The sequence below is a fragment of the Podarcis bocagei genome (assembly GCF_964188305.1).
Source record: "Podarcis bocagei genome assembly, chromosome: 3".
Taxonomy (NCBI): Eukaryota; Metazoa; Chordata; class Lepidosauria; order Squamata; family Lacertidae; genus Podarcis; species Podarcis bocagei.
The window spans coordinates 22693820-22711125 of NC_138127.1; the positions used below are offsets into that span (position 1 = coordinate 22693820).

Consider the following 17306-nt stretch of genomic DNA (forward strand, 5'->3'; position numbering starts at 1 on the left):
TGACAAGGAAAGCCAGAAGTGTGCGCGTGCACATTTGTGTGTGTGTGTGTGTGTGTGTGTGTGAGAGAGAGAGAGAGAGAGAGAGAGAGAGAGAGAGAGAGAGAGAGAGAGGTTGAAGAAAGGAATGTGTCAAACACCTATTCACTGAGGGAATTTAAACATCCCATTTTACACATAGTTGGGGCCCAAGCATCATTTTGGGGCGAGTGCAAACTTGTAGCATGGGCCTTCACCACCCTCCCTCCCCACCCCTTATATACAGTACCATGAGTCATGAAATAAAAGTATCTGTTTGAATTTGGAACTGACATTTTCTACATTTCTGAAAATGAACCATGGCTAGTACAGTACTAAGAATTTTCAACCATGCTCCAAAATAGCACTCCTTTTTCCCCCGTGCAGTAGCCCCTTTCATGTGTCACACTAGGCTGTAGATTTTTGAAATCAGAAGTGGGGAACCTGTGGACCTCTAGACTTCAACTCCCATCAGTTCCAGCCAGCATGGCCAGTGCTCAGTGATAGTCCAGCCATACGTGGAGGGTCACAGGTTGCCAATCCTTGTTTGAAACCATTGACCTGGCTTTATCCTGCTCCCGCAGATGCACAGGTCACAGTATGGCTTGCCATATCATGCAAACCTAGATGGTGGCTTGTTTGCTTCAAACTACGATCTGGGTTTGCATGACACGGCAAACCACAAACAGTAAGCCAGATATAAGCTAAGAACAAACATTGGTGCAGTTATGACTTACTGCACACATTGCCTTGTGGGGTTAAGGAACCCTGTGCTGGGGGCAGGAGGCAAGTTCATGATTAAGCCATGGTTTAAAACAAACTGGCACAGTGTGAGACGCAAACCAACTCAATATCAGATTCAGTGGCAAGTAAAGGAGTGAAGTGAGGTCCTTTTGATTCCCTTTGCACTCCCAAGCATGGATTAAAAGGGCAAGGGCAGAAGGATGTGTGTTAATAACAAAAAACAGCTTTGCCCTACAGATGGGATAGGGAAGCCATCCTGGACACATGCTGCACTTCTCTGATTAAGCCTATTACCATCTGCTTTGTGTGGACAGATGTCTGAGGGTGACTATTAATGTGAGCCAACACCTGTGCGGAGTACGTCTCACGGAGGAAGGTTCTTGTGAATGGCTGCATTGTGACAGCTCTTGGCTTTAAAGTTTAAGTCCTCCCCACATCTTTCTGCAGTAACTGCTCTCATTTTTTGCACATTTTCAGAACCAGTACTCTGGAAAGTATGTAAGACTGGGGAACAGAAGCTGTAAAAACCTGAAGTAACCATATGTCAGCACTTACGTATAATGGAGTTTTGCTCAGGAAACACATTGGTGGGTCAAAAATGTTGAGAGCTCTGATGGTCCTGTGGGGGTGCGGGAGCAAACAGGGCAGTATCTTGGTAGATCAGAAAAAAAGATATAAAGCAGTTCGTTTGCAAAGCGACTATTTTGAATATTGTGGTCTCTGATCTTTAGAATGAGCCATTTTTAATTTGTGGGGTGTTGTTGTTTGTTTGTTTGTTTTGGTTGAGGGAGAGGAGATGTGTCGTGAGAGGAGAGGAGCTTTGGGGGGGGGGTGGCAATCACAGAAGACAGCCGCTGGGAAGATACCATTTTCTGCCAAGGAAGATGAGCTCCCTCACTTGAAGATGAGTGTGAACCCACTTTTACCCATTTGTTTTGGAATGAATGAAAGTTGAACCAAACACACTCCATTTGGTTCAGTTTTTCATTTGTTACAAAACTAATGAATTGGTTGTTAACATGACTTAGCTTGACTGGACACTTTAAGGTTCAGGATAATTTTGATGAGAGTGTTGTAGCAGTAGAACATATATTGCTGTATTGTAGTTGGCAAGTGTGGTGTGTTACTCTGACAAATAAGTATGCAGAGCTCAGGCCAAGGACTTATTTCTCTTTCATGCTTGCAAGGAACTCCCTATTCTGAGAAGAGCAAATTATGGAAGCCTGCAGCATATTACAACTGAATTCGGCCAAAACAAATTAATGTATATAATTGGCAATAAAAGAATGTTCTGACAAGAAAAAAGTAAAGAGGACAGGGTAGTAAAATATTGTTCTTGTGGCCAATTTGGGACTGTGCCACAACATACAGATTACTATTTGTATGTGAGCAATACCCTTCTTGAAAACAGCTTGCAGCTCTTTATTTTTGTTCTGAGAACGATAAAAAGTTAAGTTTATTAGAGAACAGAAATTGATTTCCACTTGCAGCAGCAAATATCCAGGTGCAAATAGTCTGGGGGGGGAATTTGACCTATATAAAATCAATAAAGTATTTCTAGCAAAGAACGTGGCCTCTAGTGCATCAGTTTTGTAGTGGGCTATTGATTTTCCAGTGTTTAATAATGGTATGTGTAACATGATGAGAAAAATAAAAATTGAAACAAAATGTAAAAGGAGAAACAGCATTAACTTCTTTGCTCTCAGAGCGCTAGACATCTATGAGTGCATGTTGCAAGAAATACTGGAGGTAAGAAGATTCATTAATTCTAAATGAAAAGTCAAAATTAAAGGCAAGTCCATTTCTCATTGAGAAAATGATGCTGTCCGATTTATAGGTATTTACTTGGAAAGAAGTCCTACTGTGATCAATAGGGCTTACTCCAAAGAAATTGTGCATAGGATTTTAGCCTTATAAAAATGTCTATCAGTCAGATATTTAACTGCCAGAAGTAACTCTACTGCAAAATAGAGAACCTAAGTAGATAATACTGTTTCATGCCACCCCCAATGTCCGAGTGATGCAAGATTCTGGGTGTTTTAAGTGCTTTACCTAGGGTTTGTGTTTCCTTTTGGAAATGAGGCACAGCAGAGACTGTGATGTCTTTATGATACATGGTTTATTGACACACATATACAACCTGAGCCTACAATGGAGGCATTCACAGCACTGACACCCCAAGAGGGTCTTTCTTCTCCTGTAGGCATACCGGTAGCTCTGGATTCAGATGGACATCAGCCATAGCTCTGACCCTCTCCTGAGCTAGCTGCCTTTAACAGACTGCCACCTTTTGTCCTATGTCGCAATCCAGCAAACTCTAAACTCTGAAGCCTGGCTTTTGTTATTCTTACTCGTTCTGAGCAGATGGAGGGTCCTCACACACTGGTCTTTAGTGTTCAATCAAAGCAAACATCAATTCAGGTTTTCTGCGGATTTATGTTTGCTCCAATGCTGCTTTAAAGACTGGGGTTTGGGGGGGAAAGCCACTTGGACACTGAGCTTTAAAGTGCAGACTATGTCTGGAAGAGCGGAGAAAATGTAAGTGTGGATTAGCCTATAGTTGCCTTGTTGGGCTTAGGCAGAGGTGACCCAGATTCTATTCTGCCATGAAACTCACTGGGTAATATTGGGTCAGGCGCTATCTCATAGGATAGTTTTCCTTACAAGTTTGTTGCAGCAGCAAAATGGGGCAGGGGAGATCTATGTACACTGCTCTGATCTTTTCAAACGAAGGCTGGAATGGAAGTATAACAAATTAAGGAACTTGCAGAAATATAAACTGAGAGGTCACACTGGTATCAGAAGCTTGTGAAGCTGAGGCTTTACAATACATGCTCACCAGTCCATCACACATTTGACATTGTTGTAATCGCTGTGCGGAATCTGCTAGTCTCTAAACAACAATTGTAGCAGTCTGCTGAATCCACAGTAAATGTTGATGTCTTAAAAATGCATTATGTGAGAGTAATGCCATTTGTCAGCTACTGACAGGAAAAGATTGGTTCCTGACTTACCTTTTTAAAAGAAAAGGGAACGGGGCTAGTTTCTGTTTCTTGTAAGGACTCGAATGTTCTCCAGCTAGAAATCAGAAATCAATCTTAAAATATGATTTATTGACCTATTGCATGAGTAGTAAGGGCACTTTCAAAATTTGCTTCTCTTATTTTCTTCTGGTTGTTTGTCACCAAAGCCTTTTTGGTCATGCCTTCCTGAAGAACACTGCATATGACCCTCTCCCTATTGTTTTAGTTTTGCAAAGGAGATATAAATATCCCAGAAGGAGGCAGAAGAGTGGGGATGTGGGGTGGGGATCAAGGCTATGTGATCCCAGGAGAGATGTCTGCATCCCCATTTCTTGTTTATTACTTATATTCTATTCTCAAGGTTTGTCATCTTACTGGGAGAGCATCCTTCCAGTAATTCTGGGAGCAGTCTGGTTCAGTCAGCATGAATGCAACTAGGGAATGCCTCCAAGCTGGAGAGCCTTCATACCAGATCTCTGTCTGCAAATCAGAACAAAGGCCTAAAGGCCTGTGTCTTCAGCTCAGTGTTCCAATTTGCTAAATTCAAACATCTGGAGGGGAAATGACTGACTATCACTGTTATCTGGACCCAATTTATATGGAGTTGCAAACTGGCAGTCATGAAAATGCAAGGCTAATTATAGAATTTAGGCCTGTAAGTGACCTTAAGTGTCATGTATTTCATCCGCTACTCATAATCACATCTAGGGCAGGTGCTTGTCTAATCTGTTTTTAAAATCTCTCATTTATGGATTCAGCAGTGTGCCCCTTGCACTTTGTTATACTGCAAATATTGTTGTTATAAAAATATTTCTACATGAAAATTCTCAGCATCTTGGCAACCTTTCTGCTGAAGACCATTTGTAGGAATTTAATGCTTCTATGTGAGAAGACAAATCCTATTCTTCAGAAATCTATGCTTTATTCATAGCATCCCAAATAACTTGCAAGTTCAGGTACCTGCCACGCTTCACTTGGCAGAGACTTGTGGAGCGGGACCTTTATAAATTAGTAGTAATGACTGGATTACTACTAGTAGTAATTTTGTTGGCAAATTTAGGGCAGGTGTAGTGAACTTGTGGCTCTCCAGGTATTGTGGGACTACAACCCACATCATCTCTAACCAATTGCTACAGTGGCTGAGGCTGATGGGATTTGGAGTTGACAATATTTGGAGGGCCACAGGTTTCTCACACTTAATTTTGGGTCATGAAGGTACATTATACTGTGGCTTTTAAACCCCCCCCCCCAAGATGGCTTCCTACGACTTTTTATCCAATTACTTTGTTCAGGGTTAAGAATAGGCAGCGTTTGTTTTGTAAATGTCATTCTAGTAAGGACTGCTGGTAGGAGACGTGAGAAATGCTTGAATTCCTCTCAGATATCATGTTGGCTACCTCAGTGCTCTTAAAAGCAAAGTCAGGGAGTGTTTTTCTTCCCTCTAATTTGTTGTCAGTACACGATGCGGAGAAAGTGAGGTGAAATAGTGAAGGCATCGTCATGTGGGGAGTGTGTGCACCAAGTAGGGGGGGAACGTAGGGAAATAAGTTTGAGGCCTAGAGTCTTCTCCTGAGGCACTCTCCTGTCTCTAAAGGGCTTTTAAATGGCCACTGAGTGTATTCATTGGTTTTGGCCAGGGTGATTTGGATATGGAGTTCTGAGATATCAGCTGAGGTAGTGGCAGAAGCTGGATGTTTGGAGATGAGCTGTGGAGGACTGTATGCTAGAGGATGGGGAGAACTACTCAGTTGCTTGCGCAGCAGGGGAACTCCCCATTTTGATATGGTGAGAGTATGAGTGGAGTGGGTCCATGCACAGCACAGCAAGGTGGTCATTTAATTGTTTACTGCCAAATGTACACCTTGCAACAAAGTCCATGTGTATTCTGCCGCCACTCAATCCTGAAGTCTTGCATCAGTATGGCATTCTAAGTTGCAAACTTGGCAGTGCCATCTAGTGTTGCCACACGGTGAATCAGGCATGGATCTGTTCAATTCGCCATCTAGTCACACCTGTTTACCAACTGGCCTTGATATGTATTCATTTCTTTCTCACTGCAGTTCCTTGTGAAGTGCTTGTAGTTATGAACACCAAGTACACTCAAGGGGTGGTATGTGTGTGTTGAACAGTGTAATGTAAGACGGGCAGTTCTGTTAATGGTGACCCATGCAACATGGGGATAGAGCCCCTACAGCAGCAGCAACAAAAAGCTGCTTCCATGAATATGATTCTCCCCCCCCCCCAAGCCATTATTGGAACTGTTTTGTGGCACTCTTGGAATTCAGCAGAAAATTATAAAAAGGCGCAGGGCTCTTAGAACTAATGAGCAGTAATGTGGAAAAAGTGAAGGATAGGATGGGTTTGTTTGTAGACTCAAGGAAATAATAAAGACTTCAAGGGAAGAAGAATGCACCATATTCACTGAATGAAACCAGAGTTTCTAACAATTGCTTCCTTATTCTTTGTTCTCTGCTTTCCTTTCCACTCTTCCATTTCCATCTGTCTCTCTCTCTTCCCTTCCCCAGCATATCGCTGCCACTAGCCTTTGGGTTCTACAACTCTTTTCTAGCTCAGATGGCCCCAATTGATGGTTTGCAACGCCACAACAATTGTAGGACATCAGTTTTAAGGTTCTAGAATTAGAACATAAGCATTGTTTACAAAATAAAATAAAAACACTTATAAAATATTTTATAAATTTGCCAGACTGCAAAACATTAAACTGGGTGTATAGTAGTAGGCATAAAATTTGGAAGAAAATTCCAGGGTTAGTTAGGCTCTGATATGCTGGAAGTCAAGTACATTGACTATATTGTTTACACTGGAGAAAGAGCTTTGAGTTAAGAACATGGAGCAGAAATCATCTTTTTAAAGGGCTAAGTTTCAACTTTGGTAGACATGGGAGTTTAGAGAAACATAACCCCTTTCATTTTTTAGGAATAGCATTCATTCTCAGAACCTAGTGAATCTACATTTTAAGTTTTATAGCTGCCCTTAATTTCACTTACTTAAAAGTTGCCATATGTTGTGACCATATATATATATATCCATATAACTGCTGGAGTGTCAGTGGGATTACAGAGATCACCTATATGCAAGTCAAATTGCAGCCTCAGGTTTGTGGCTCAGTAGAAACTGATCTCAGTAATTGCTAGAGGCTTCTCATTTATACATGTCAATGCCCACATTGAAAAACAGGGATAATCAACAATAGGGACATTAATAATACATTTTTTTTACCTCTTGGCTGCCAGATTTTGCTTAGCTGAGCAGGCACCAGCTTTAGTTAAACCATTATAAAATAGTGAAGACCTAAGAACATGCCAGACGTGTTTCAAAAATCAGCTAACTAGCTGTGCTGCTACTGTTGATGTAGAGGTTGCTTGTACTCTAATGCCTGGTTCAGAAATAAGTATTGTGCTTTTTACCTCATGCCTCACATGCAATAATTTAAGTCTTTGGGGGTTTCTTAAACCACAGTTTCCCACTACACCTGAACTGGGAAACTGTGGTTTAATATCTGATATTAAGCCTCAGTTTCCAAGTTCAGATGCAACTGGAAACTATGGGTTAACAAACCACAAAGGTCTTTCATAACAGCGCATGCGAGAAGGCAGGGGAAAGATGCAGTGAGTACCATGCTTGTTCTGGTTGAATAAGCCATAGTTCATTAAACCAAGATGAACACACCTGAACTGATCCTAAAGATGAAAACCTCAGGGTCTTAACAGTGTTACAAACAAATGTGTGTAATAAAATTTGACAGACCCATTCTTTGCCGCAAAAGAACGATTTGTAGTGAAACAGAGAAGCGTGAGCTTGACAGTTTTTTTTATTTATTTATAAGATATCTATCCTGCCCTTAATCATAAATGATCTCAAGGTAGGTAACAACAATTTAAAATACAAGAAAACAAGAAGAAGCAGAAGATAAAACTGCCAATATCTCTCACATCTGTTCCAGTACAGGCCTTACATGAAGAGGAAGGTGTTCAGCTGGCACTGAAAGATGGATAAAATCAGTGCCAGCCTAACCCTAGATGAAAGGATGTTCCAAAGCTAGGATGCCAGAAGGCCTTCTGGTGGATCATAACTCCTTTGACCCCATTCATCCCTAGCTGATTTCAAGGTCCAAGCAGGGCAGTAAGGAAAAAGGTGTTTCTACAGGTAAACAGGTCCCGAGCCTTTGGGGGCGTTATATATCAAAACTAGCACCTTGAATTATGCTCAGTGATGTATTGGCAGCCAGGGAACATCTTTCAGGACTAGCGTCCCATGGTCCCTTGCAGAAAGGCCCACCAGCACTATGGCCATAGTATTTTGCAGCACTTGCTGTCTCTGTACCATCTTCGAGGGCCAGCTCTGAGGGCAGCCACTGAATTGCTATCTCTGTGCAGGAATAGTTGTTGCTGGCAAGCTGTTAAAAGGCATCCTGTAGTACTGAGGCCACTGTACACCTGATCCTTCAGGTGAACTGCAACCCTCACCCCCAGCAACCCTCACCCCCAGCTCTCCAGAACAGGCTGCCTTCCTTTTTCCTGGACTTAGGAACCACCTGCCACTTTTCCATTGAAAAGCACGTTTACCTTATATATATGCACCCACAGTGCTATTGAAGGGCAAGTGGGAAGGCACTGTTCAGCAGAAGAAGGGTGTTTGGGGGAAGGATTTGAACATGCTTCATGCTTCACCACTGCAATTTGCATTTTCCATGTGTTGCTTTGCAGTAAGGTAGCAGGCAACAGTGTGGTTCTTCTTCAAAGTTGTTTTCCTTTTTGTATGGAATATGGTGACTGTGCAAAATTCATGGGGTTCTTTGGCTGTTAACCAAAATCATATGAAGAAGAAAAATTACTGACAACTACACAGTAAGACAAAAAGTATAAAAAAGCCAGAACCACAAAGGCAGGCACCCCCAAACTCGGCTCTCCCAATGTTTTGGGACTACAATTCCCATCATCCCTGACCAGTGGTCCTGTTAGGTGGGGATGATGGGAGTTGTAGTCCCAAAACATCTGGAGGGCCAAGTTTAGGGATGCTTGCACAAAGGTATGGGAAGCTACCTTGTACCGAGCCACGCCATTGGTCCATTTATCTCAGTATTTTCTACACAGCCTGACATCAGCTCTTCAAGGTTTCAGGCAAAAGTGTTTTCCATCCCTACCTAGAGATGCTGGGATTGTGAACTGCAGGCAAAGCACATACTCTGCCACTAAGGTACGGAGCATAAAAGAAAAGCCTCAAAATGTCAGTAGGCAATTATACACAAATCAAAAATAAAATAACAATAAGATGAAACAGCATCTAAACAGAATGGTAAAATACAATGTATACTAAAAGGCAGGGGGGAAAGTACGGTAACTTAAAAGTGTATTTCAAGTAAACACCACTTTCGGTTGCCACTTTCCCCACATTAATAGCTCATTATTTAGGAGAGCCATTTCTCTTTAATTTTAGCTCACTTTTTGAAAGAAGAGAACTCCCGCTCTTCAGTCCTGGTTTCTACATCTGCCGTGATTTTTAAAAAGGGGTCATCAGCACAGCACAGCAGGACAAACTGCTGCAGCAAGGTTATTATCTTCCTCTCCCCCTGCACCTGAGTTCAAGTCTGTTATGGGGTTTGGTTACTGCACTATCTTCTTTGAATGGGAATTTACAGATTGATCCTATAATGGCTCAATTGCAGTTGCAATACTGTGTAGGTAAAGCTTGTGTCTACTAACCATCCGTTCCCAGTTTTTGTGTTTGTGGTACTTCTGATGACATGGAGGGCATAGCAATTTAAGTCAGTATTTTATAAGCAGAAGCTGCTAGGATAATAGCAGCAATGACAAATTTTGTGGCACCTTAAAGTCTAGCTAATTTATTCCGACAAGTTTTCATGGACCAGAGCCTGCTCTGTCAGATGCAGGTTGAAAGTTGTTGGGATGGTGATAATATGAAGGATGTGAACAAATGGTGGAAAACCAAGAATAATTAATGCCAATTGTAGCCCTTTTGCATCTGAAATTTTCTCTGTTCTTAACTGTGAAATTCAGTTAGCAAATTTCACTGTAATTTTTATCGCAGCATTTCCCTTCTTGGTTCTGAATTCTGTTACTAAACATTACTGCATTCATTGAGCATTACTAAACCTTGCTGAATCCATTGAGTTGTGATGCTATACGTTTTCAATTTGCTGTATGTGTCAGAATTCAACTGTACTTAGTGCAAAATTAAATAAATAAAATGCAATAGTTTCCCGATGCAGTTACACGTTATACTGAAAAAGGTTGTTGTTCTTTTAATTTTTCCATAATTGTTCTCCATTTAGATACGCTTTTTGAAGAATGTTAAAAGAATTGCTTTTTTTCCCCTCCTAGGGTGAAAAAGGAGATAGCGGAGAGCAAGGAACAGATGGAACACCTGGGAGAGATGTGAGTTAATGCTTTACCTATCCTCAGTGATTTATATTATAGCCGTTCTTTGTGTGTAAGCTCTTCCTGTCAGCAGCAGTCACTCTGGCAAAACAGAGACACCCTAAGACTGGTGTTGCTACAACTTACCTGCACAGGGATTGGTTAGGGGCAAAGGGTGATGGTGAGGTTGAGGCTGCATGGGTACACTAATGGAGCCAATCCAGCACTCCTGGCAGTACATATGCACAGTTCCGTCTTGTCGTTACTTTTCTCCAGCCACATCCAGCTGGGCTGTGGTGACAGCGGTCTTGGGTTGGTGGCACTGCAGGTCTGCCCAAGCATACTGGCTGCTAGTGCTTACTGGATATGAGCAGTTTGCTACACTGGACCAAACACTAAGAAGTGGGTGAGCGTGCACAGAAAGTTAGTTATGGCTCCAATTTATGTTGCGCCCAATGGCTTTTCTGTACGCTCTGGCACTCATCACCGTGTCCCGTTGTGCCAGAAGCGGTTTAGTCATGCTGGTCACATCGCCTAGAAAGCTGTCTATGGACAAACACCAGCTTCCTCGGCCTGAAGTGAGATGAGTCCTGCACCCCATAGTCGCCTTTGACTGGACTTAACCGCCCAGGGGTCATTTACCTTTACCTTACTTACCTGCACCTTCCATTTGCAGAGGGACTTTTTATGTAGTAGAAGCCTCTGTTAATGGAAGGGGGGAGAGTGGTTTTCGCCTATTCCTCCCCCTCTCCTATGGTCTCTGCAAATCTGCTCCAAAGGTTTGGCAAAACTCTCCAGAACAGCATGGGGGAGGTGGTAGAGGCACCACAGTGGGGAGAAAATAATGAGCAAAAATCACTTTTCTGCCTCCTGTTCTGCTTGGTCAAACCCCCTTCTGCAAATGGATGAAGTCCTCCCAGCTGACACTATTTCTTTTCCTGCCCATGCTTCTACAAATTTTTCATCTATCTAATGTGAAAGAACTGTTTCTTTCTGGAGCCATAAGCCTGAAACAGTGAAAGTCCATCCCCAATAGTTAACTTCCTTGCCATCATCAGATGGTTTGCACTTGCTGTCTTATTTAGTTAGTCTTAAAAGGAACTAGGTTTGAATAAAAAAACTGTCTGTTAACTCCCCATGCGCACCTTCCACTTTACCATTCAGCACACTGGAGACACACAGCACGTCAGCCAGGAACTACAATTTCAAATCCAGCCAACAGCATAAATATTGATTATGAATGCCATTCATGTTGCTATTCCCAGTTTTCTTGGCATCCAATCTATGTTACCTTCCTAACTTTTAAAATAACATTTTTAATGTATGCACTATTTTCATATTTAACATAAACGCGAGATCTTTGGAGGATTGTGTCAAAGCATTCTCCGCCGGGGCCAGTTATAGCACTCCCCAATATTCCTAACATTATTTTGTATCCTGGGAGAAAGGAAGTGTGCCTGGGCTATTTTGACAGCAGTAAGAAGAGAAAACTACTGATGCTGAATAAACCCTGATGCACATTTTAAAAAATGATATATACACCCTTGCACACAGACAGTCACTCTCTTTCTGTGTATCTCCCCCCACACACCAATTGCACTTTTCCTGGCTCCCACCCTTGAATGAAAGAGTCAGACTCTCAGCTTGAAAAATCCCCAAACTTTATTGATAAAATCAGCACACAGTCTCAGCATCAACTCCTGGTTCAGGGCACCTGGTTCAATGGCTCATAAGCAGAGTTCTTGAATACTGTACATGACTAGGCATAAGCAAAGATGCTCCTGCTCTGCTCTGAAAAAGAGTGTAGCAGTACCAGTTTGTTGCATAGTTCTTCTCCCAAGTAAGGAGACTGTGCTTGCGCTTAACCCTTGGATTGAGTACAGCTAGAAGGCTGGAGAGGCATTATTCTGGATCACGCTGCCCTCTTAGGTAAGATTCTCTTTTCCCACTAGAAACGAGGCTTATTTATTGTGGTACTTGAAGTTATCTCACCAGACCCACTCCATTGGGGCCCCATGTGGACCAGTGTAACACTATCTATTCAACATTCCAAGCTCTTTTGAGCTTTTGGAAGTTTATCTTCTTGCATGCTGAAAATAGAAAAATGCTCCTGAGATGTCATTGTTTTATATATTCCCCCTCTGTGGTTTTATACTGAATTGTTTCAACAAGTATTAGACTTGTTGTATTGTAAGCTGCTTTGAGGGATGTACGATTGAAGAGCACACCCTAAACGTGCAGATAAATAACTTGGTTCAGTGACATATCATATAAAGCTCTGTAGTCCGTGTTCTCATGGGAGGGGGGCGGTGGCAATCAAAATGCCGTTTTTAACAAGCCTCATTAGGGTGTCTCAATAGTAGCCTTGAGCCCGTTAACTCCTTCTGGAGTGAGGCCACACTTTTCAAAGTGTGGGCAACCATGTATAGAGGACATTTGCCATAACCTACTACAATATCCTAGGGACGCGGGCGGCGCTGTGGGTTAAACTTGCCGATCAGAAGGTCGGCGGTTCGATTCCCCGCGACGGGGTGAGCTCCCGTTGCTCGGTCCCTGCTCCTGCCCACCTAGCAGTTCGAAAGCACGTCAAAGTGCAAGTAGATAAATAGGAACCGCTCTGGCGGGAAGGTAAATGGCATTTCCGTGTGCTGCTCTGGTTCGCCAGAAGCGGCTCAGTCGTGCTGGCCACATGACCCGGAAGCTGTACACCGGCTCCCTCGGCCAGTAAAGCGAGATGAGCGCCGCAACCCCAGAGTCGGTCACAACTGGACCTAATGGTCAGGGGTCCCTTTACCTTTACCTTTATAAGAATGAAAAGCTTTTGAAAGAACAGAAGAAGAAAAACAGCGAGCATTTATGGAGCAATAAAAGGGTAATGGGTTAACAGGTTGCCACTCCAGGCTGTCTATCACCTTGTGTAGTGACTTCTCTAAAAACAGCTTATAGTCAGGAAACCAGCATAAGGTGGGGTTAAAAACAATCTAATTTGAAAAGCAGGTCACAGGGCTATGTTAACTGACATGATTACTTCCCCCTTTGAAATTCTAGCTGTCTTTACTTAGTATGAAACCTTTTTTGTATATATTTTTAAAATGTATTCTTGTTAGGAAGGCCATTGAGTCAATTAGCTTTAACACCAGTTTACCCAACCCTCCTCACAGTTGGTGTATTACAAAAATAAATAGGTAAAGTTGTATGTTTATGGATGTCTTCATACTGTCACTTTGTGTTTGGGTACAATGTTGTGGCACACGTAGCACATCATTTGAGAAGGGTGCACATGAGTAAAGATAGCCATGGTTAACTACATGACTATTTAGAATACAGGAGAGCAGTGGCCAGGAAATGATTATACCCATGTGTTGAATGGAATTTTAAAGGGAGGAAGTGCTATTTTTAATTGCGTGCTCCATTCTCAATTAGTGCGCTACATGTCTGTTCTGTACTTTGAGCTCAAATATGAAATGTAGCATAATAATCTTACGTTTCCCTCTGTGCAGTTTCACATTTGGGAGCATGTACGTGCAGGCCCAAATGAGAGACGGTTCTAGATCTCAGATGGAAACCAGAGTGCTAAAGTTCTTGAATGACTCAGATACATGCTATTTTCAGCAATGAGTATGTTCAGTTGGCACCCTAACTTGAACTTAAAAGGCCGCTGCCAGCAAGGGAACAGTCATAGATCACTAAGAGGCAATGGTAGCACCTCGCCCTTTCAGCCACAACACTTGTCAGCTCCTAATGCTGGTATACTAATTCTACTAAAGCTACTATTGTTGCTGTGACCTTGATATCATGCCTGCTGTGTGCATGAGTGGAACCCACAGTCAACAGCATTGTGTTCTGCTGTGTCGCACCAAGCACAGATTTCACGATAGGGTATGTTCCTCACTATCACTTCCAGAACCTCAGATGTAAGTGCAGCATCAGTCAAACTGCAAATGGCTAAACTTTCTACACCTGTACAGTTCTAGCCCTTGGCACCAAGAGGACCTAACCACCTCAGCCTGGTTGTGGTGGTAAATGATGAGCTGTCAATTCTGACACAGCAGTGATGGAACGTTCCAACAGGGCTCAGAATGATCCATCATAGCAGGGCACGTAAAATATCCCATCTAACCTGATACAGGTTCTTCTGCTTTATTGCAAACAACTATTGCTGATGGTAACCTTCCTAGGAGTCAAGTTCATGAGGCCTCTTCTATGTAGCCAGACTGTATCTATCAGTTCCTATCTTCCCATTTTCCCATCCGGGGGAAAGACTCCTGGGAGAAGATAGCTGTTTTCAAATAAGGGCAGATAAATGTTGGCCTGATTCAACCTCACCCATTTTGCAAATTAAGCAACAAAGTTCTAAATAGCATCATGCTATGTACATACCAGTTAGGAGTGAGTGAAGTTTGTGGATTTATTGCGCTTGTGGAATTATTAAGCAATAGCATATGTTTCCTTGTGTGTCTTTTTCTCAGTTCCATCTCTCCTGTAAATGCAGCCACAGAAGTGATTTCTTTGATGGAAGATATTATTCCATTTGTGTTCTAAAGTTACCACCTAAACCAATTCCACTTTCAGACCATAGCAATTCAGAAACCTTAAACATTCATTCAGAAATCAGATTCTCATGATTTACATTTATACCATTTCATGCACAGGCATTAATAAGCCATAGAGAAGCCTTCCTCTCACTTTCTTTTTCCTTTGCTTAGCCTGTCTCTTTTTGATAAATCAAAGACTACTTCAGATTTAACTCTTCTGTTGCTGGCATGCATAATAAAGGCCACATCAAAGCTAAATCAGAATTATTGACAACATCCACCATTTAATCCAAAGTGGATACTTAAATGCTCATATAGCTCTAAATGATCTTTCTTCCAGATGGTGAATTAATGTAATTTTTGCAGGAAGTGAAGTTGCACAAATACAAGTATTTTGAATACTTACTGATTTAATATTTCTGTTCCCCCCAGAGCACAGATGTTGCTTATCATTTTAGTGCCACTTGCTTTCCTGTTACCGAAAAACAAGCTATAGTATTAGGAAACCTTGAAGGAGGAGGAAGGAGGACTTGGGGCCATGAATCATGATTCTCCTATAGAGTAACATGTATAACTTTTTTTTTCTGTGCCAATCTCAGCCACCTAGGCTGATACTACAGTGATGATATATTCATTCATTGTATTGTATTTATGTTTTTATTCTTCTAAAAACTATAATCTGCCAGACTAGCTGGAAATAAATTCCTGTGACCTATAGTATATTACATAATAATATAAATTATTTTACCACCAATACTACTACTGCTAACAATAATATTGTTGACATTAATTGAATAGAAATGTCATTAATTTATGAATTTAAAGATAAGTGTGCTTTATGGTGTCTTTAAATGTCATAATGTTTATATTATCAGAGCGAATTGTTTGTTGGATTGTCATGTTTCAAAATGAAATTGTATTTTATTGTTATTGTAAGGTTGTATTGATTTGCATTTTTGATGTTCTGTTGTGAGCTGCTTTGAACATATTTATGTAGAAAGGGGAAACACAAATTTTAGCAATAGTACTACTACATCTTATCACATTTCACATTGCATTTATAACCCTTGTTTCTTATCTGATCCCCAAATGTGAGAAGCCTATTCTCTGGTTCAAGATGTCTTTTAGTATGATGAGAAGACTATTCTTGTTAAACAGGCATGCTTTTGAATCTCTCCCACATTCTGGATGCTTCATGAAATGTCTTCTCTCCTCTAAATAACTGAAAATTTAGTGTGGGGTGCATTGGTTCCCCTTTGTTTCCATAAGCTAGTGTGTTGAAAGAAAGAAAAAAGTTACAAAAGTGAAAGGGGATGAGTTAGTTTTTCAAGTGTTGCAAAATTCCCATATGCATTTCATAATTTATGTCAAGTAATTCATACAACCTGCTACAGCTCTTTGGTTCTTCTTTGATGCTTCACTGCTCTGGTTGCAATTTTAAAGAAGCCTCAAGGCTTTATTTTGCTGGCACATGCATTAATGTATTGCTGAAGTAATGGTACATTTATTTATTATTATTATTATTATTTTGCTTAATCCATAGGGTTTGAAAGGTGATCCCGGTGATCCTGGAGTGGCTGGTATAAAGGGAGAAAAGGTACTCATTCGTGTGTGGATACGCAAATGACTAAATCCTGATGATTTGCCAGAATATCCAGACAAGGCTTGTTTAATGAGGAAAATGGTCAAAAATCACTTTAGAACAATCACTGTTCATAAATTTAATATGCATATAATTACACTGTTCTGGTTTTTGATGCAATTATTTCTGTATCACTAAGAGATTATTGAAAAACAAATAAACCTGTAATGGTTGCTCATTTGCTGTGCAGGATTCCTGGTAATACACACATTGTAGGGGAGCACAAACTGCAATTTGTATTTCTTTGGAAAAATGCAGCCCCTCCATTTCTCTCCTTGCTTCTACTCATCTTCCCTGCAAGCAAGCAAATGCGTTGCAATGACAAGTATTATGTGTGCTAAGCCAAGCGCGTCTGCCTCACCTTTACATTACAGCATTTTATAAATAGTTTAATTATTTTGTAATTATCCCTCTTTAGGTATTGATCTGCCCTATTCATATTGCTGAGCCCGTTCACCTCCAGCACACAGGAGTTGGGAATGGGTCACACCTGATCGGATCTAGTATTCATTTGTGTTCTGCTGATTGGATCTTGTATCCGTTTGTGTTCTGCATAGTAATGTGACACATCTGCATTACTCTCAGTTGTTTGGTCCTTTGCTCTCAGTTTGTAAAACAACTCCCCCCCCCCCTTCTTCTCTCTATACATCAATGAATGCTTTGGTCATCTGACAAAATGGGCTCTGGTCCACAAAAGCTTATGCAATCCATTTATCTTCTCTCCCTCCATAAGAGTGATGGACGCCAACAAGGTGATCCCTTACCCTCTACACACACATACATTACATGGATCTCCCCCTGCTTCTTTTTGTTCTTTGGGGGATGTATACCTCCCTCTCCAGAGGGAGGTCATGCCTGTTAAAATGCACCAGAGTGCTTTAAATGTACAATGTGTGATGTCGCCGGGGCATTCTGCTTTTGTTCATGCTACCTTTTTTCCTGTGGTAGC

General features: G+C 41.4%; 1 protein-coding gene across 9 annotated transcripts in view; it reads left to right on the forward strand.

The window, feature by feature from the left end:
• COL19A1 (collagen type XIX alpha 1 chain) overlaps positions 1–17306 on the forward strand; it is a 219116-nt gene that overhangs the window by 94403 nt on the left and 107407 nt on the right. For all 9 annotated transcript variants that reach the window (XM_081186914.1, XM_081186916.1, XM_081186915.1 and 6 more), the window contains exons 13-14: positions 10145–10198; positions 16259–16312. In XM_081186914.1, the coding sequence (XP_081043040.1) occupies positions 10145–10198; positions 16259–16312 (108 nt within the window). The remainder of the gene's footprint in view (positions 1–10144; positions 10199–16258; positions 16313–17306) is intronic.